General features: G+C 46.7%; 4 protein-coding genes; 3 read left to right on the top strand and 1 right to left on the bottom strand.

Annotated features, from left to right (window-relative positions):
- The first annotated feature begins 4,393 nt into the window (after positions 1-4,393).
- GSTUM_00006084001 (uncharacterized protein) lies at positions 4,394-6,837 on the top strand. XM_002838236.2 has 5 exons: positions 4,394-4,482; positions 4,566-4,626; positions 4,677-5,415; positions 5,469-6,236; positions 6,290-6,837. Exons 1-5 carry the CDS (start codon positions 4,432-4,434, stop codon positions 6,570-6,572), a joined length of 1,902 nt encoding a protein of 633 aa, XP_002838282.1. The 5' UTR covers positions 4,394-4,431; the 3' UTR covers positions 6,573-6,837.
- Positions 6,838-8,259: 1,422 nt separating this feature from the next.
- GSTUM_00006083001 (uncharacterized protein) lies at positions 8,260-14,100 on the top strand (the record flags this gene model as incomplete). XM_002838235.2 has 6 exons in its annotated part: positions 8,260-8,343; positions 8,476-11,964; positions 12,022-12,442; positions 12,496-13,072; positions 13,125-13,505; positions 13,571-14,100. The coding sequence occupies 6 exons, from the start codon at positions 8,260-8,262 to the stop codon at positions 13,644-13,646; spliced, it is 5,028 nt and encodes a 1,675-aa protein (XP_002838281.1). The 3' UTR covers positions 13,647-14,100.
- Positions 14,101-18,035: 3,935 nt separating this feature from the next.
- GSTUM_00006082001 (uncharacterized protein) lies at positions 18,036-19,034 on the bottom strand (the record flags this gene model as incomplete). Its single annotated transcript, XM_002838234.1, has 1 exon — positions 18,036-19,034. One exon carries the CDS (start codon positions 19,032-19,034, stop codon positions 18,036-18,038), a length of 999 nt encoding a protein of 332 aa, XP_002838280.1.
- Positions 19,035-19,169: 135 nt separating this feature from the next.
- GSTUM_00006081001 (uncharacterized protein) lies at positions 19,170-20,355 on the top strand (the record flags this gene model as incomplete). XM_002838233.2 has 5 exons in its annotated part: positions 19,170-19,212; positions 19,272-19,377; positions 19,448-19,460; positions 19,513-20,187; positions 20,249-20,355. 5 exons carry the CDS (start codon positions 19,170-19,172, stop codon positions 20,273-20,275), a joined length of 864 nt encoding a protein of 287 aa, XP_002838279.1. The 3' UTR covers positions 20,276-20,355.
- Between the last annotated feature and the right edge of the window lie 372 nt (positions 20,356-20,727).

Below are 20,727 nucleotides of genomic sequence, written 5' to 3'. Positions count from 1 at the left end.
TCCTAGTAGGTGGATCATAGGTGGTTAGGACTGAGAATTCCTCATCATATTAAGGTGGTAGATAGGAAATTGGTCATAGCAGGTAACCCCTTTGATAGTACACTGTATTATGCGGAGACAATCTGATAGACTTCAGAATTGTCTAGGCCAACCAAGATTCATTTCTGTAGATGGAGATTGTGTAGGAAGGCTCGAATTCACTTGCTTCTTTATGACAACTAAGAGTGAAGTAAATTTGATAAAGTAAGATAGAGTCATAAAAACAATATTATATTGATAAGGTCTCTTCTTCGTTGCTTGATAATATCTAAAGCTTGGGAGGCACTTTGACATTTATATTCCACGTCTGAGTGTTCACGGACTACATCTATTTATCATACAACTATATATCTCTCTGATTATAACTTGCAATGTCGGGTCTTCCTAAAAGGTGCAAACCCCTGCAAACTCAGAAAATCACCACACCCGCCTTGGCAATTAAGATATAACTAACCTAAAACTATACTGTTCCCAATAGTACTTATCTAATCATTAGAGTCTTTAGACTTGTGGCCTAGTTCTCAAGTCGCACTGAGTTGGTCCCAATTGTCTCTGTCATTGATGAAATGATCAGTTTCATCTGCGGATAGCATCTGTGAAGGTAGTCATAAGCGCAACCTTTTTAGGTCGCTTGACTTTAAACCTTCATAACTCTTTATCTAACTGATAGATGTCTTCCGGAGGACTTTCTACTAATTCGCAGAAAGCTATTCCATTGGATTGAGAAATATTCCCTCAGTTAACAACCCTTGATTGCTCTGAGTAATAGGGTTTCAATCACTGTTATAGTATTGGAAGTTATCCTCTTAACTACAACATATTCCAAAACCTAGTTGCAATACTCTGTAAAGTTCATTGGCTTCTATGGTAGTGTCCCTCGGAGTTCTAAACTCTTCTGAATAATGTAGGATGGATGTGATTGTATTGGTCTCTTGCGGAGATTTTTTACCATTTGATACCCTTTCTTTGTGTGAAAATGTTCCGTTACCTATGGCCCACATGAAAGATATTACATATTTAAAGTCTAGTAACCTTCTGAATAGTTGACAGAAATACTCCATTCCACTTCTCAGACCTAGCCGAAAGTCCCTTCTCATATATCCCGTGAACTGAATCTGGTCGAATAGATGGCAGCAATGTATATAGTGTTATTCTGACATTCTCAATTCTGTAATATTATAGTCACAGGATGCAACTGAGATTGATATATACAATGACATGCAGGCCCAGTAAGGAGGCCAAAGGCAGATGTTGGAGACCAGAGATTCCAATTCTAGATAAGGTTACCCTACTTAGAGTGAGGTTACAATACTTAAGATGGCTCCTAGATATCGGATCCCAGTATTCCTAACACACTAATAGTGAAAAGGAATCACTGGTTGGTGATGGTAGGAGACCCAACAACTTACACCCAGTGTGAGAGGAAACATGATGGCAGAGGTTGTGTTTTACCAAGTACAGTAACTATGCCAAAGAAGTGGTTCTTCTTGCCTGACTAACGGCGATGTAACTGTCCCTGCTACGGCACTGTTATTTCTGCAGCGGCTACACAGAAGCGTGTCACCTTTGCTGAACATTTCGAATGATAGTCTCAATGTCTCCAGGCATGTCACAATCTGTTTTGGCATTCCCAGCACCCACAATATGATAGGTTAGACCTTGTAATACAAACTTCGCTGGTCTTAAGATGTGTGAAGGTGAACGAGATGTTGAAAGTACTCAGTTGCTCCTTTTGTGGTTTGGTTTTGGCCAGAAGATACCTTGATCTTGGTTTGCATTAAAAGAGGACGAAAAGCTGTTGTTATAAACTATATGTTTCCTTTATAGAATACGTGAGACAGATTGTATTGGAGGCAGATAGGGATGAAAGTATAAGATGGTGGTTGGGAAGCAGGATGGGAAGACGTGTAAATTCCAGACAATGCTAGTAGTTGTGAGTACCCATGAGCACACATAGGTAGTGACTTTTTTTGGGATTTATGTTTGGGTGGAGCAGTTGCAAGATAGAGTGGTCCATAGTAGTGTATTTTAGATAGTTTGTTTTATAGGGTGAGGGGGAGACTGGTTGTATATCAGTGTTGGCGGTACTAATATAAATAAAATTAAATTGAAATCTAAGTCCTTTTCCTACATATTACTTTAATAAATATAAAATACCTTTACACTCTTTATTATTATCATGACCTTTATTATTATTATGCCGAGAAAAACTTTATATGAGACAGAGTTAGAGAAAGGTTACGATAGGCATTCCAAATAAAAGACAAAGGTCTTGTACTATTAGTAACATTGGCAGAGGTCTAAGCGCTATTGTATAGCAGAAGAAGGAGAGAAAAGAAGAGAAGTATTATTCCCCATTGCCAAGAACTAACTATCCAAAGGGGGATTATTACATTTTTACTATCTTCTATATATTATTATATATTATAATATAAATTAAGTATATTAGAAAACAGTTACATATTACAGAAATATAGGATGGCTCATAGGAGGAATCTAGAGGTAATTCTAATAAGTAGTAGTACTATCAACTTTTTTCATTTATTGTATGATCAAATTAATTTACAAAAATTGAAATAAGTAAGGAAGATCCCACTTGATTGGACTTAAATTTTAACTCAAAACATAAACACCTACTATGTTTTTATTAAAATAATATGTTTTGGTTAATTCAAGTATATAGAATTTGCTCTCATAAAATAACCTTCAGATGTCCTCCAGATATAGAAGATATGATACTGGTATATGGGAAGTTCTAAATACAAACTGACTTTCAGGATATAAAGATTTCAGCTTTTGCTAATGTAGGAATGATCTTAAGAAATTAAATAATCGTAAGATATTTGTTTTGTGAATAATACGAAGGCAGTATGAAGGGGATGTTTGAATTACAATCATACTTTCCTCTTGCTCCACTCCACAAGACAGCTCCTTGATTGGTTATTCATCCCCACAGATTTTTTTTGCAAACACCTACTAGGTATCTGGTATTGAACAAAAAATGGGCTGATACTTAGTGTTCGTTACAGCTGAGTGCGACTGTGCCCCCGAGTGCTACGCAGCGCTGCACATACCGATACCGGTACTCGAGCACTCAAGATTGCAATTGTGATACTAGTACTGTGTATGCCGGCAACTGCCGATGCCTTTGTTGAGGAAACTTTTCGTTGTGCCAGAGCACGGCGCAATACCGGTCCGTGGGCGGTTACCGGTATTTATCAGACTCCCCCACCATGCCGGTTCTATCGCCACGGAGCATGATTACCGGTGGAAATCTACCGAATACCCGTACTCGGGTACGAGTACAATATTATTTGAGCACGGTACGAGTACTGGTACCGTGCCGGTAGATTCATGTTTCACTCTGATATCCGCATTCTAGTGCTCTTTGACATCTTTCCTGACCATCCATGTCAACCATCATGCTCGATCACTACCCCATGCTAATTATTCGGGGCTGCACCAAGTAAAATTCTTTCACAGGAACAAGAAAAAGGCTCCCTGCGATTGGATTCCCTACCCGAAAAATTCTACTCCAGTAGTCTCCATCTTCAGCCTCCTGGGTTCGAACTTCCAGTTTCTGTATACGAGTACCGGTATACAGTAAATTTAAATTTACCCGCATCTGTACTGTTCCGCTGAGGGCTGACACCTCATCGAAACGAGAGCCGCCTCTTCCTTAACAAGCCCCCGACTCAGATGCAGAGTGCCTGCCATCGCCGAAGCATGGGAGCACCTCGATTCGTGGACGTTGTTAGGCGCATATCGCTCTTATTCCTCCTTTCTTGATCAAAAAGTTGGAACCTGATATCACTTCTCGAATTCCCTTCGTATATCGTTGTTTCCGGTAAGTGAGATGAGAGAAATGATCATCTTCAGAGGCTTCGCCGCATGGGAGCTGCGGTAGTTGTGCAGTACAGTACCATGCTAGTAGTTGCAAAGTGATACCGCGCTCACGGGCCTCAGTCGCCCCGACCGGTCACCAACCAAGCCCTAAGTATTGATCGTTGACCAATGGCAACCAGGGACTGTATCAAGTTTTGCAACGCTTTTGAATCGACGAGCGCCCCCCTCCCCCACAGTGACTGAGGAAGCACGCGCAGTATGATACGAGTAATATGATATAAGGGTCCACAGTAGAACTGCGTATTATCATATTATTACCGGTACCATACAATCCACGACCGGTACCCTGCCCGTAATGGGCCTGGGTTTATCCTCTTTACTGGCTTGGCATATGAGTTGGTACGAATATTTCAGTACGGTAGTTACCCGGCCAAGGGGTTTCTGAGACGTGGCTGAATAAGGACAGATATCTCTCCTTTTCGGTGGCTTGCTCCTACAGACAACCTTGGGTCGCAATCTTCTGGCCAACTTGAACCATACTTCAATATGCCCGCACCAAATTCCCAGATCGCCGGAGCCGGCGAGGAGGGCAGTCAGGTGAGTGTGCTTCATTTGCCCTCCTATTAACATCTGCCGAGAATGAAGCTTTCTTGCTTACAATCAGTTCGTGTACCTCACAGTCGGTCATCAAATCCGTCATTAATGGGGTTCTCATGTTTGTGGCCATTCAAACCGCCATGAGTAATCTATTCCTTCCGGAATCTTATCATAACTCTTGCTGACTTGAATAGAGTTCATAATTCCTAAGGCTGGTACGCCCGCCACAACAACTCCATCCTCGTTCGAGGAACGGACCTCTCCGGATGATCCATCGACATACATGTTTGTCCCCGAGAAGGTTTTCCCCCTTTGGCCTGCGGAGGAGCCGGTAGATATTTCCATCTATGTATCTGAGTTGCTCGCCCTACCGCCCCTCTCCTCTGAGCAGATGGCCTCTAGCCTTGTTTTCAACGAGAAGAACTTCCAGGCCGATGATTGGTCGGAGCACCGTAGTGTGACTGTTGATATCCCACTCTCCCAACACGTACAGAACAATGGCACCCTGTTCGCACACATTTATGTTAGTCGTTCTGGGTCCGCTATGGATCCTACCGACCCCGATTATGACAGCTCCAAAGCCTTTAGAATCATCTCGCTCTTGACTAAATATATGCCAAAGAAGAAGATTGTTAAGACCAAAAAACTAATCGGCGGTGACGATCAGGAGAGCGGGGATGAGGAAGTTGCTGTACCTGACAACTCCGGATCAATAGTCTCATACTTTCATCCTAACCTAACACTGGATGTAGTCAATAATGCTGATATTATCAGCTTTAACACACTTCCGCCACCACTCCGCCAACATGTGGTACTCGAGGCGACTGGCGCTCGGGACTCAACCGGAAAGAATGGATGGTATTATCCAATCGTGTTTGTGAACGAGTTCTGGCAGTTGAAGGACCACATGATTGAGCTGAATAGCACGGTTAAGTATGCTTCAGTATTTCAACCCCCCTCAAATAGGGCTAACCCTAAAACAACAGATCTATCCCTATGCATATCAATCTTGCTCCAACTAGCTGGTGGAAATTCCAGATGTACTCCTCTTTTGATGCATCCTTTAAACAAACGGTTTCCAACCCCGGAATTGGAGGTTCAGCAAACACGGGGGCTGAATTGGAGGAACTCAAGCGTGTCCTTGTGGAAACTAACATCTTCCTTCTCGGAACCACGTTTGTTGTATCCATATTGCATACCATCTTTGAGATGCTGGCTTTCAAGAATGATATATCTCACTGGCGTAACAAGAAGGACAACGTAGGTGTCAGCGTGAGAACCATCCTTGCAAATGTCTTTATGCAAGCTGTTATCTTCCTTTACCTCCTCGATAACTCGGATGGAACTTCCTGGATGATTTTGGCAGGTCAGGGATTCGGTATACTCCTCGAAGCATGGAAAATCACACGCATGGTCAACGTCAAGATCCGACCTGTCAACAGTTTCATTCCTTATAGGGTGATTTTCGAAGATAAACACAAGTTATCAAATCTTGAGAAGGAAACTAAGGAGTACGACGAGGAGGCCTTTAAGTATCTTTACTGGGTTGCTGTTCCATTATTGTTGGCCTACGCCGTTTACTCCGTTCTTTACGACACTCATAAGAGCTGGTACAGCTTCATTATCACTACCTTGGTCGGTAGTGTTTATGCTTATGGGTTCCTGATGATGGTACCGAGCTTGTATATCAACTACCGTCTTAAATCTGTCGCGCATATGCCTCGTAAGACCATGATTTACAAGCTGCTTAACACGTTTGTTACCTTACTCCACTGATTGCATCCCTCACTGCTAACGATTGCTCCAGTTTTATCGACGACCTCTTCGCGTTTACAATTAAGATGCCCACGCTCCACAGACTCGCGACACTTCGAGACGACGTCATCTACTTCATTGCTCTATACCAAGCCTGGATCTACCGAGTGGATTATAGACGTGTCAACGAATTTGGACAGGGAGGAGCTGATGACGGCGAGGATGATAGGAAGGAGATTGAAGCCAAGAAGGAATTTGAGGGCGCCACCCCCGTTGGAGTGGGGGCGAAAACGAACGGAGCAGATAAAGGCAAGAAGGCCACCAAGAGAAAATAGATGATGGAATATTATAGCTGTTATAGACGTATCTTGGCTTAATCGGAGGTGGGGGTGGGGTTGCGTGGTGTTACTAATTGGTGGTGTAACTTATGAATTGTCATGACGTATCACTCGATATTTGATTCTCTTCCGTACTTTCCTTTTCTAGGGAACAGACGGAATAAGGCAACTATCGTTCCCTATAGCATATCAATTATGGTAGGCTGCGAAAATTGTATAGTTTCAGATATGGAGGTTAGGAGATATCGAGCAAAAAAGATAATTGCACTTGCGCTACCATTTGCAATCGGCCCCCTAATCTATCGGGGAATAGGATTATACGTGGCGCCTATAATGGAACCTCTCCGTCCCCCCCGGGTAGGTATAAGGTGCACACTACTTGAGTGAGTGGCAGTGTCATCGCATATCACTCGTGAAATAGTTGTTATTTTCCGTTGTAATTCTTGATTGAAGTTGTATTGCTTGCTTCATTATACCTATCCCTGAGGGTCCATAGGAACCTATGTATGCTACGAGTACAGGGAGGCGGACTTAAACAACACATGATGTATGGTAGAGGCAAGATGCCGCAAGAAAAAAGGAAAAGTCAACGACAATGGTGTCGCATGCCGTAATGCAACGGTAACAGAAGGGAAAAGCAAGCTATGATAACTAAACTAGTAGCACGATAGAGTTTCAGAATGAAACTTCTGTCATATGGTGCGAAGCACTTAAAAGTGTACCTGAGAGGTGCATTTTTGTAATGCCTGTTTTTGGTTAGGTTAAAGGGTTATCAAAAAACGATTTCAACATTTCTAACCCCTTAACCTAATCCAAAATAGGCATCACAAAAATGCACCCTTAGGTACTGTACAATACTATGATATGATAGTACCGGCATGGTACACCTTTCAAGCGCTTTCGCACCATAATCAAATACGCAACCGATGCATATTTGAAAGTTATATTGGTCTACAACATTTTCTCCTCCTCCTCGAGATTTAGATGAAATTTTCTTCCATTGGCACCAGGCTGAGTAGGTTAGCCCTTCCCTCATTGGTCTGGTGTCGCTTTGGTTGTCCGACCAGTTTTCTTCAAACTGTTGGGCGATAAATCAATATGGCTCGGCCAACTGAGAGGTCTATCCGTCTCCTGTCGCTCTACCGTTAGAGACTCAGGTCAACTTGCCTCATGACACGGCACGATGGTGGGTGTTTACGCTACGATGACTTTATCTGATTTTTTATTCATTTAAAATATTTTAGAGCATTAACCATCACGATCCTTTCACTCTACAAGTACTATACTACTACCGGTAGGATCTCTAGCGACCAGTTACCCGGTTGAGGATAGGAGCAGAACAGGGTACAGTACGGTACTTGTACGGTATTCATACCATAAGCGTCCACCCAATAGTCTAAGCGAACAGCCCCAAGGCCGAACCCATAACTGAGTCGCTACGCGCATGTTCCACAAGTTAGCTCGCTCGGCGAGGGCAATACGGTATTGCTCTTCTGGCTGATTCCACAGGATGCCCCTTGTCCTAAATATAAAAGCTGCTGGCTGCTGTTTAACCCGCAGTACACGTATCATACCGCTGCCCCTCCGTCCCTCCACCCCCCCCCCCAATAGTTCCTCCCTCCTCACTACCATCTTCTCCGCATACTTTTCCTCTCAAAGCTTCAACCTCTCATACTTTCCCATCATGGACGATTATAGAACTCTTCGGGCCAAAACTTTGGGCTCTACACAGGAGGGGGAAGCTGTTACGGTGAATACCAGAGCTCTTGTATGTGGCCACTCCCGTCAGAACTGCACTTCTGCCTCGTTCTTTGCTAACCAGGAGAATCAGATCGACAAAGTGCTTGCCCGATATTCTAGCGAGAATACAACGTAGCCATCACCCTTCAGCTTTCCCTAGCCTTGTTTCGTGACTAATGCGGCATTTCTTTTGTACAGACTGCGAGAACTTCTGCAGAATGCCGCAGATGCAAACGCCAACTCTGTGGAGGTTCGATTCCAATCGGACGGATCTGCTTCGGTACCCCCAGGCCATCAACCCGATTTTAGAGAGCTCGTGAAGTCTAAGATGCAACGAATTTTGGTCAAGAACGATGGCCATTCCTTTCGAGATGAGGACTGGCTACGGTTGAAGAGGATTGCGGAAGGGAATCCTGATGAGACAAAAATTGGCGCTTTTGGTGTTGGCTTTTATAGTGTGTTCGCCGATTGTGAGGAACCTTTTGTGTCCTCCGGTGATCAAGCTATGGCGTTTTACTGGAAGGGGAATTCTTTATTTACTCGGAGAGTAAAGCTTGATACCAGGGACCGATATACAACCTTTTTGTTGGAATACCGGGAGCCATCCGAACTGCCAGACTTGAAAGATTTATGCAAATTTTTTGCCACCTCACTTACTTTCGTTAGATTGAATTCTATATCCCTCTATGTTGACGACCATTGTCTATTGTCGTTACAAAAGAAGACATCCCCATCAGATATTTTGCAGATACCCGAGTCGATAGATCCGACTACACGAGATAAATTGATGCGGATTGCTAGGGTGGATATGGAGAGTGTGCAGATCGATGCCAAGTACATGAATGTCACTCATTATAGCCCACCCGCAGCCGAGATTAGCCAAACCCTTAGATCGATGTTTTCTCGTTTAACTTCTCAACCGGTAGCGCCTAAGGAATCGTTTCAGTCGGACCTATCTGCTTATACAACGGTCTCAATATTTTTGCGGATAGCGACGGCGACTGTGAATACCAATGTTACTCCTTCATTCGCTAAGGAGCTCGAGCGTGCGACCAAAAAACCGCCACCCAAAACCACAAAATTGGCTATTCTGTCGATGTCAAAGGATGAGCTTGACGCTTCAGAGGATGCAGAGATATTCTCGAATGTGTTACCTGGAAAGTCCGGGAGAATATTCATTGGTTTTCCAACGCACCAGACAACTAGTATCAGCGCTCATATATCCGCCCCTTCAGTGATACCTACTGTTGAGAGAGAGAATATAGATCTTAATGCTAGAGTTATTAGAGATTGGAATGTTGAGATGCTCAGGATCGCCGGTATCTTGGCTAGAATCATGTACACCGATGAGATGTCAGTGCTGGCTAGACGGGCTGAAAGGCAAAAGGGGCAATTGGAGGACTTGTTTGACCACGCTATTCATATCATGAAGCAATTCACATTCACCCCTTCGACACCGGCCTCGGCTGTGGGAGATCGCATCGGGATGGAATTCTGGAGCTGCTCTAAGAGATCAAATTCAATTGAGATTATGTCCACCCGGGGAGTTTTGTCGAGTGACCAAGTGCGGTTGTCGAGCGATGTGAACTTTTTGGTTGGATTACCGCTACTACCGGAGAAAATTGCGAAGGAGGCGCATGAGTTTATAAGAGGCTTGAGGGATAGGGGCTTACTAACGGAGATCACTGCCACCGATATTCAGCAGGAGCTCCAAAGCAGAGCCTTGAGTGGGGCACAGCAAGATTTGTTCCTAAAGTGGCTGGCAGAAAAACGGACTAAGGGGGATCTAGACGATAACATCGTTCAGAATTTGCTTAGTGTAGCCGTTGCAACGACCTCCTCGCCGGAGGGTTCCAACGGAGATGTTACAATTCCTATCTCTCTGGGAATGATAAAATATTATGTCAATCCCAACAAGTTGTCCCCTGATGTTCCGATCCCTTCAGACTGTCTGCCATTTCAAGTCACCAAAGCTTTGAGTATGCCTCAACTGATGGCTCTTGGGTGGGAAGAGATCGCAGTTCTGACCTGGTTGAGATTTATCTGCTCCCCACCTCATCCCTTGCCGGTCTCGCAAAGTATCGAGCTTTCACCAAAGTTCTCAGCGCAGGTTTTAGCAATCGTTTCCAAGAATTGGGACCAAATGACCAGCACGCAGAAGGAGAATGCTGTTGGCATTCTGAGGGACAAGAGGTGCATACCCACAAAGATGGGCTTGAGGATTCCTACGGAAGCATATTTCAATACAGTCAAGCTTTTCCAGGACTTACCGTTGATTGTGAGTATGAATGGTGTACGAGACAAATTTCTTACAGCCCTCGGCGTTAGGAAGACGGTGGAACTTAAGCTGGTGTTTGAGAGGTTGATGAACGAAGATGCGACCCAACGCGGGACAAAATGGAGCCATTTAGAGCTTGTCAGATATCTCACTAGTGTCTGGAACGATATCCCTAAGGACGACATTGCGAAACTGAAGAACACGGCTATCTGTACGGCGGAAACTTCGAGTCCTCGGTCTCAACAAAATCGGTATAAAGTTTCGCAGTTATACGAACCAGACGACCAACTCAGAAAGCTTGGATTGCCGATACTATATTGGCCGAACTGGAAAGGTGGCAGCCCGGAGGGGAAATTTTTAACAAGTCTTGGACTCAAGAAGTATCCGAGTGCGCAGGATGTTTTAAGGATAGCTGCTGTTTCTGCGGACAATGAAACTCTTAGAGAGGCTGCCCTACAATACTATGTGAGCAATTATTATCATAACGGATATACGGCTTTCAACGCCGCGGGGATGGAGATGGCGTTTTTACCACTTAAAGGTAAAAGTCAGGAGAAGGCGAGGCTGGCCGCACCTAGGCACTGTTATTCTAACCCCCGGGCTGCTATCATGGGCTATGATATTTTACGGAGTGACCTTCAGGAGCACGGACAGAAGTTTGGGGTTTCCGCCGATCCTCCTATGGCGCTCTGCGTCGACAAACTCATCCTTCAACCGCCGACCACGATCGGCGACGCTCAGGAAAAGTTCTCCTACTTTTCAACCCGACTTGCGGAGATTCTACCGCATCTTGTCGAGCGATTGTCGAACGCCCGCATTGTGCCTGTGCCGTTAAAACCCGGCGATATGCGACCGGGTCCGGCTCGGAAACTGAAGTGGATTCCGCCAAAGAATTGTTTTCTAGGAGGTCAGGGAAGCCTTTATTATGAGATCTTTGACTTTGTCAACTTGGGGCAAGACGCAAATGCTTTCCTGACTAAATGCGGAAGTAAGCATGAGCCTACAGTAGCAGAGGTTGCCTATATGATCGTTCGTGAGCCGGACCGTTTACTCGATGTCTTCGGCGGCGAGAAGAAATACATGGGGGCCTTGAGAAGTATCGCAGAGAATTGGAGCCACTTGAAGAAAGACAGAATGCTCCTCAAGGAGATGCGGAAGAGTCGGTTTCTCGGAGCGCTGAGAGAAGTTTCGGCCGGCAACGGAGCTGATGCAAGTGCCGCCGAAGAAAACGCCGATGGAGGTACCATCAAGGAGTTTACTCTGGCTAGGGCAGACCAGGTTTTGGTGATCGATGAATATGTGACTTACGTCATGTTCAAGAGCGAGATTCTGACAGCCCCGCAAGAGGACATTCTAGAGAGTTTTTATACGGTATGGAGGCTTGGCTTTGTATAGGTGGCATGAGGCTAATCTTGAGTTCAATTCTAGGCTTTAGGCGCTTCGGCTGTGTCAGCGAGGGTCTTTCCTGAATGGCGCATTGGGAATCCGATACACGCGGAGAGAGAGGTAGAAAAGTTGAGTAAGCTTGTTTTGGAGAGGTGTCGTTTATTTCTTCATAACAACAATGAAGAAGTTGCACACGATGCCCGGTGGCTGGAGAACAATCTGCGAGTTTCGTATGTTGATACCATCCGTGTGAAGAATACCCTGAGGCACGAAGGATATAAAACAATTAGTCATCTGCAGGGCAAGACTGCTTCGATAACGAAGGATACTGTCACGAAGCAGATTATTTTGTATGTGACTCGTGGTTTCTTGTATTACGACGTCTCGGTGGGACTCGTTTCTATCATACTTAGGCGGCCTAAACCGCATTCTTATTTGCTGCTGGAGAGTTTGTTAAGCACTGGTATACTTTTTCGCAGAATCCCTGGATTGTTGGATTTACTGACAGGATTTTAGACCTGATGGTACTAAAGTCACGGGGCTTTAACGTTGAACGGATTCTAAAAGCAAAAGCCGCTGAGGCTCGTATTGCAGAAAACCAGCGTCTGAGGAGGCTCGACGAAGAACGACGGAAGTTCGAAGAAGAGGAGAAGCTGGCACGTGAAAAGGAGAAGCTGCAGCAGAAGCAGATTTTGCCGGAGCAAACGAAGCAAGCTACCCGAGAGCCGGAGGAGCGATTTGCTATGCCGGGTGCATTTACTGAACCAGTCCCTCCCATCGTGGATAGACCGAGGACGAATAACTTCTTCGGGAAGATTACTAAAACTCTTGGTCTTGATAAGGATAGCCAGCAAACAGAGCAAATAAAGGATTTCCTCGATTACCAGTCTCCCGAGCAACATCACCAAGCGCAGTTACAAATAAAGCCGACCTCACACGCGCAGCCACAAGTGGAGAAGCCTACCGAACCTCATAGAATTAGGGAGAACCTGCGTAGAGCAGTGGAATCTAGTAGAAGCCATGACTCTAATGACTTGTTCAACCTTCCGGAAACTTTGGTGGTTAAGGAGCAGAAGAGCTATTGCGACTCTCGGTATGTCTCCCGCACTATCTTTTGATATCTCAGTGCTAACCGGTAGAAAAAGCCCGAGCCACGATATCACCTTTGCAGGATATTCCGCTCTGGGGATCAAGTTGTATGTCGACAGGAAGGCGAAGGAGCAAGATATTTTCGGCAAAAACGCCGCGGCTGTCAATTCGTTCTCCAAACTGCTGAAGGAAATCTCTGAGATATATTCCCTCAGAATCGCCTCGATGCACATTTACTTTGATGAGCAAGGGACATCGATTGCGTTTAATACTAGTGGTTCAATATTCTGCAATCTCCGTTTCTTCCTAGAACTCCACGGTGAAGCAGTTGCTAAAGGCGATACGGAGAAAGCGTTGGCGTACTGGTTCGTTGTTGTCGCACATGAGCTGGCGCATAATCTCGTCCCGGAACATTCTGCACAGCATTCCTTTTATGCGTATGTCTACTACTTCCTCCCTCCCCTCCAGCTATTTTGTCACCAACTAATAGGATTGTTCACAGCGAAACGTTTACACAGGAATACTTTATCAGGGCCATGGCGGCAATTCAGAAGGGGAGGGAAGCGAAGACTCAATAATCTAGTTTTGCTTAGATAGAGGGATTTAGACTTTGATGGGGTTTTTTTTTTTTTTTGCTTAGACCCTTGACAGGGCTCGGAATTTGGATTTGTGTCATTGTCGTTAGCTGTAGTTTGGCTATGATATCCTGGGTAAAATGTTTTTTTTCTTTCTTCCTTTTCTTTATTCCCTTTTGGGGCGGGGCTGTGCTGGAATCTGTCGTTCGCGATCGCGATAATTGAATTCTTGGGATTTGTGTACTGTGCAGGTCTTGGTCATATTTTATCACTCGGGGCACCCTACACGATTGTTTGACATGCGGGTGGAAACACGGCAGAGCCATCCCGTACAGTGGATACATATAATCCGGTACGCAGGCTACTTGGGGGGGGGGGTGGTTTAGAGAGAGTATGTATGATATCGCACTATGCGGAAGAGGAGGGAGGAAAAGTTAAATGCCATTCCGTAAGATCTACTCTTTCCTTCCTTCCGCCCAAGCGCTAGCTAGACTAAGGAGAGGGGGTAGTTCTTGGAGTTTGTTGGTGGGGGTGTGATAAATTTATTATAACTTTCTTCTCTGGATCATACCTGAGGGGCAAAGTGAGTATCGATTTAGTGTCCCTTGGCTTGGTGTTTGAAGTGGTATTTGATTTAGTGCTTTAGTGGTTTTTGGTGAAAGGAAGGGGGGAGAGGGAGAGAGAGAGTTCATCACTGACAGGGTTCTAATGGTCTAATAGACGTTAACATGAGCGGGGAAGGTTGGGTGGGAGTTCAGCTCCTTGGCCTTCGGTGGGGGGGGGGGTAGGTTACCCCGGCATTAAAAACTCGCGGTGTTCAGGGTGATTGGGGATATGGCAGCGCTGTGGAGGGGTTCATCTTGGCGAGGTATCGTATTATCAAATGTGACCTGGAACTACTGTTGTGGTATATCGTACTTGTATGTCCTTCAAGAGTTTATTTTACCTTATGTGCTTGTACATTCCCTCCGTTAGATCCTTCGATTATCTCTAGGGGCGCAACGATCCCAGTATACGATCTCTGTCTGGGCTACGACGTGAAAGCGAGAATCACGAAAAGGTGCATAGGGGGGATGGGAAAAGGTATCTATCGTATTCATTCTAAAAGAAATTTCCACCCAAGGACCGAAAAAACCAGTCCTCCTCCACGCCAGCTGTAAGTGGGGCATCTTTGAAATACTATACCAACTGTGTCTTCTTACGAGTGGTAGCGGGGGGGCATAGGTATCATAACTCTCATCTCCCCTCATTGCTCGCCTCCCACGCGGCACCCGTATCTGCTCCTGCCATCGTGACATTTCTATGGTAGCTCAGTGCCTCGCGTGCCAGCTACACGTCTTTTGCTTGCCACGAATCCGGTTAGCGTCCTTCTTGCGTGTGCGTGCGTCTCCCCTGCAGGACTGGTTCAGTGCTTGCCACGCTGCAAGGAGACCGTTGCCAGAAAGAAAAAAAAAACCCCATGCCCCATGCAGCCATAATTTTCTCTTGACCACAACTTTCCTGATTGAGGTAGTTTCACAAAGTCTCACTCGAAGGTAATTGCCCTACACACTCTACTGGCTCAGCCTCGGTTCTTCTCCTAGGGACTGGGTAAATAAATTTCGAGACAGAAGTATGCCTCCGCTTACATTCACCTCGGCCTCTCCGGCGGGTAGTAGTGTTTCTTCGCAGTCGCTTCCCTCTCCTCTTCATTCCTCCCCTCCCCACCATTCTCCCCACAATCACAATTCACAAAATTCTCCTCCTCCCAGCTCCTCTCCTCCCCCCTCCTTTTCTTCTTCCCCTCCTTCCTTCCAACCGCGCTCAACCGCCACCCCCCCACCCCGTCAATTTCTCCTTCCACCGAACCCCCTCCCTCCTTTCCCCCTCCGCCTAACTACACTCCCAACCTCCATCCGCCAAAGGATCCTCTCCGAAACCTCCATCTCTACCCTCCTAGCCCTCTCAGCAACACACCCCACCTTCCGCACCGACATCCAAACCGGGAGCATCGTAACCGACACCGTCTTCAACTCGACCCACAACTTCCGCACCTCGATGCGCCCCCCGAGCGTTCAGAAGCTGCTCTTCGCTGACCCGTATTTGCACCCTCTCTTCGCCAAGGCCATTTCCGAGAGCTACGATGGCACGGAGGCGCTCTCGGAGGACATCACGTCTGGAGAGTACTTTTCTTGGTTGCAGCAAAGGTGTTACGTCGTTCACCTGATAGATCGGTGCTTCTCCGAGATCCAGGACGACGCCAAGCATCACGACAAGGGGAAGAAGAGGGTTCATTGCGGGGTAGAGGGGACCAAGAGGAAGATTATCCTCCTCCAGTTCTGGAGATTGCTGGATTGTATTGAGAACTGGAGCGTTTCGGTTTCTGCATCTCTGGATGGACTACATGATGGGTTTAGACTCACGTCCGATGATTACTTTGGTTGGTGCGTGGACTTTGTCAAGGGGTTTAAGCATGCCCTTTTATCCGACGAGGAGCGCGAAGACTTGAGCGAGGTTGTGGGATTCTTTATGGAGATCCCTCCCACAAGGTTGATCAAGGGTGGTGAGGGTGAGGGCGAGGATGGTTTCTGGAGGTTTCTGGGCATGAGGTGTGTTGTGATGGGCTTTTGTCTGCTGGGCGGGTTGGAGAGGGTTGTTGGCGCTCTGTATAGGAATTATGGGCTTGCGGAGATGAGGGGTACGGGCAAGGAGGAGGGGATGGAGAGGGAGATGGCACGGGGCATTCAGAGGTGGGTCGAGTGGGAGAGGGATAGGGCTGAGAGGAGGATGTGGGATGCCAGGCGGGACAGAAGGGAGGGGGATATGAGGAGAAGGAGGAGGAGGTTGATGAGGGATTTTAGTGGTAGCGATAAGATTGAGGATGAGAATGGTGATGAAGATAATGGAGATAATGGAGATAATGAAGATGAAGATGAAGATGATTGAATATGATGAAGATGAAAGTGATGAAGTCCAGAACAACGAAGGGGTGACGACACCAAAGTGGCCTTGAGAAGATCTACTTATATATCTTGATTTTCCAAAGTTGAGCATCCATTTCGCTATTATAATGTCTTTGGGGGTCGCCCTTGCTTTTTTATCCCCGATCCATTCTGTTCTGTTCTGTTCGGTTCTTTTTTTCCCAAGATACAATTTCAGTTTTTCCTTTCTTTCTCCCCCCCCCCCCAGCTTTAACTAATCCGTTTCGCCTTTTTTTTTCCTTTTTCGCTCCCGTCTCAAGATAACACCATTGTCTGTTCATCTCCTTTATATGCTCTCTCTCTCGATACCTTTTTTTTTTTCCATCCCCCTCACATGATACCACAGAAACCGCCCTTCTCCTACAAAAACATTCTCCACACATGATATCCTATCAAGCATTCTGTAAAAACGTTGGAAAAGAGCAAAACAAATTCAATTTGCCTAGACGCACCATTTGCTGGAAAAAAATTAAAATTAAAAATTTGTAACTAAGTTAGCTTACACACGGAATTCTAAAATCATTCTCTAATAATCGAGATCTTCCGCCCCAAGAGTGAATATCAAATCCATCAAAGGGGCATTTTTATCAGGAAGTGACCAGAGCAAATCCGCTCCCGACCTCTCTTTCCCGCACCGAAGGTGGGGAAGTTATCACTGGAAGTGATAATACCCACGCAAACTATTTATTAGCTGGGCGATGATGGCTAAAGTTAGAGAGAGGAAGGAGGATCCCCCACCCCCCCCCCACTATGATACTTAAAAAGGTTAACTTTTTTTCTTATTCACACTCCTCCAATTCGAGTATCATATCATGATCAACCGGTGACCAACGATCCCCATATCTCCCATCGGCTGAGTGCCGGTAGATATATATACAGTATACGCCACACCCCGGTTTCGGCTCCTTGCGATACTCACGCATAATCACTCGCGGTACAGTACAGTACATACGTATCGGTATGTGGCAACGAGTATTGGAATGGAATGGCATTCACCACTTCCGTGCTCTGCCTTTTGGGGGGGCGTGGAAACTCAGCTTGGTTATCATTGGTTGGTGCCGCGAGAGGGTTAAATTCAAACCGCCAAGGCATGCTATGTGGTCCCCGGAAGGGGGTGATATCTGTAGTTGTCCACGAGTGGATCTTGTGTTGTGATGGTGGTGGGAATCCGTGTGTGTGTGTGTATTGTTGTCATGTCGTTAGGGAAGTAATCATTGGGCTGTGGTTTTTTTTTTTTTTTGAATCGTAACTATTGAATGGCTAGCTTCCAGCATTACTATCGAGCGTCTGCACAATAAGAGGGTCTCTTTAGGACTGATTTGGATCCCTTACGTTAGGTAGCACTTGAATAGATTCTATAGGCCCATCCAGTCACTCATATACCCCCCAAACATGAATTCAGGTTATAAACAACGCTCCCCCCCCCTTCTAATTAAAGTTTAAAAACCGTCACCTCCCCGCCCCTCTTCTCAAGAACCTTCCTAACCATACCTCCCAACTTTCCCTGCTCCTCGCGTCCCCCCCTCCACACCTTCTCCCCAGCAACCCACTTAATAAACCCCTCTGGCCCGGAAACTACGACGGCAACTTTCCCCCCCTCCATCCCCCTCTCCACATCATGAACCCCAATCCCGCCCTCCTCGTCCACAAAAACCCTCACAGAAACCTTACCCCCGGCCTTCCGTACCAACCTTCCCACCTCCTCAGCCATTGCACCCCCCGTTTCCGCTCTACTCCGCACAGCCCAAAAGATCTCCGTCTCGGGCGCGAGCGAGTTGGCAGCTAATTGCAGCGCTGGCGCAATCCCCGTACCTCCAGCAATGAACAGCGTCTTATCTACTTCCCCCGCCGGCGGGAAAATGTATTCCACCGTCGGCCCCCGAAGGAAAACTTTATCCTCGACGCCCAGTGAGAAAAGATACCTCGTCACTTCCCCGCCAGGCTCCAGCTTTACCAGAAATCTCAGCGCCCCATCGTCCTCTTCCCCAGTGTTACTAGGCAACGGGGAGTAAGACCTGGCGATCTGTAACTGCGGCTGCTTGATCTGCACCGACAGTATCCCCTCAGTCGACGGCAATTGCTGACCCGGAGGGTGCACTGGCCGCAAGCTGAATATGGTGGTGTGACTGGGCGGGGACGTCGCGACGGGGGTTTTCGAAGCGAGGGTGTATGCCGTGAAGGTTTGGGGGTTTAGGGTCTTTGGTTGTGGTGATATGTGGAAGGTTGCGGCATAGTAGATTAGTCCCGAGACGGCGACGAAGAGGGAGAGGGTTGGGGGGAGTTTTAGGCGTGTGGGCTTTCGCGGGGTGTGAGTGTAGGTGTGCTGGGTGCGGTGGATTGGTGGTGCATTTCGAAATTGATAGGTGCGATGGTGTAGGTGGGTGCGGTGGAGATGGAGCAGGAAGCGGGTATGGGAAGTAAAGGTTGCCATGGGAGGTTTTGGCTGGCACCGGTTTGGTGGGGGATTTTTAAAAGTGAGGCTTAAAATATCCTTCTTGGCGCTTGCAGGGGTTGTAATTGCCGAAGACGTTGGGAGAGAAGGAGGAAAGCTAAATCCAACGTCGACATGAGGTTTAAGACTTCTATTCGGAATGTTTCGACTTTCATCAGTATGTTTTCTCCAGTGGGAGTTGAACGGGATTGGGCCGGATCACTGATGAAGATTTAGAGCTCACCTCATCCCTTGTGTCTATTGGAAAGATAGCATGGCTTCGACTCGACGAAGACGAGATCCGCTTCACGCTCATGCCTGATCAGGGTGCTCAAGTTTTTGCGTATATATATACATTCTCCCCCCCATGATTCAAACAAGCACCTCACCCAGCTAACCACTATACCTTCCAGTAACCTCTCCATCGTCAGCCCCTCCCCCCCGCCACCTCTCCTCATAGCTAATAAATAAAACCCAGCACGCCCTCTTCGACTCCTACATAATCACCAGCGCAAACTCCAACATAATAAACCTCGAAGTCCCCCTCTCCCCACTGCACCGCGCTCTCCGCTCCTGCGTCTCCGCCTCGGACGCAACCCTACGCTTGACAAAGCGTTCCTCGGACAACACGCCAATCCTCTGCCTGACGATAACAACAACGTCAAACACCCTCGTAACCCAGGAAATCCCCGTCCGTGTGCTCTCGCCCGCCAGCGTCGCCAACATCAGGGAACCCACATGTCCGGAGCCGGACGTGCACATAATATTACCGTCACTGCACTCGCTACGCTCCGTCGTTGAGCGGTTCAACAAGCTGGACGCGCCCAAGATCGCTATCGCCGCGAACATGAACGGGGAGTTCAAGATGCGCCTAGACGGGAATGATGCGGTCAAGGTGGAAAGCGTGTGGACCGGGTTGATGAACCCGTTGTTGGATCCGGCGCACGTTCCCGGCGGCGTGGAGAATCATCCCAGTGCTATTAGGGAGAAATCGGCGTTTGCGTGGGTCAGGGTTGATGGGAAAGAGTGGGCGAGGGTGCTGAAGGTGGGCGGCATCAGTAGGAGGGTTGTGGCCTGCTTTTGCGAGGACCATGCACTTGTGCTGTACGTCTACTTGACGGATGACGAGGATGAGAGTTCGGCCGTTTCGACCGTGGGTTTTATTTTTTCTTTACAACTTCGGTTTGAAAGGTTTACGCTGATCTCGCGGACAGTACTATTTGAGTTCATTTGTCCTCTAGAGGTAGACATGGCACCACCGAAGCTCTCTGTCACTCTAGCTTTACATAATAGTTACATCATAATCTAATCAGCTTCACAATTTGAGATTTCGACACCCGCATCCAACACCTAAATATATGCTATGCACACCCCCGCAAAGCTTGAAAACCCGTGCGTATCATATTAGACTGCACAATCGCTGTCAGCAACCTCAAAGAGCACATCCCCCCCAAGACCACAACCGGTGGACACCCCCATAAAGTAACCTACCGATTCTGCAAGTTCCAATATAAAAAAAGGCATCACCCTTCTAGACACAGTAGCAATAGTAAGCATCGACTCCACTGCCAGTAGAACAATGGCATACGTAGAGCGATTCTCGAAACTAACCTATGCCCACCCACCCCCCATATCATAATAGTAGTTTGTAATACCGGCGCTGTGGTTTTCTTTGAACTGGAGCTGTCATTCA

Source organism: Tuber melanosporum, assembly GCF_000151645.1.
Source record: "Tuber melanosporum whole genome shotgun sequence assembly, scaffold_24, strain Mel28".
Classification (NCBI taxonomy): Eukaryota; Fungi; Ascomycota; class Pezizomycetes; order Pezizales; family Tuberaceae; genus Tuber; species Tuber melanosporum.
Note: the sequence above shows the minus strand (reverse complement) of the source record. Positions and strands in the feature narration are given on the sequence as shown.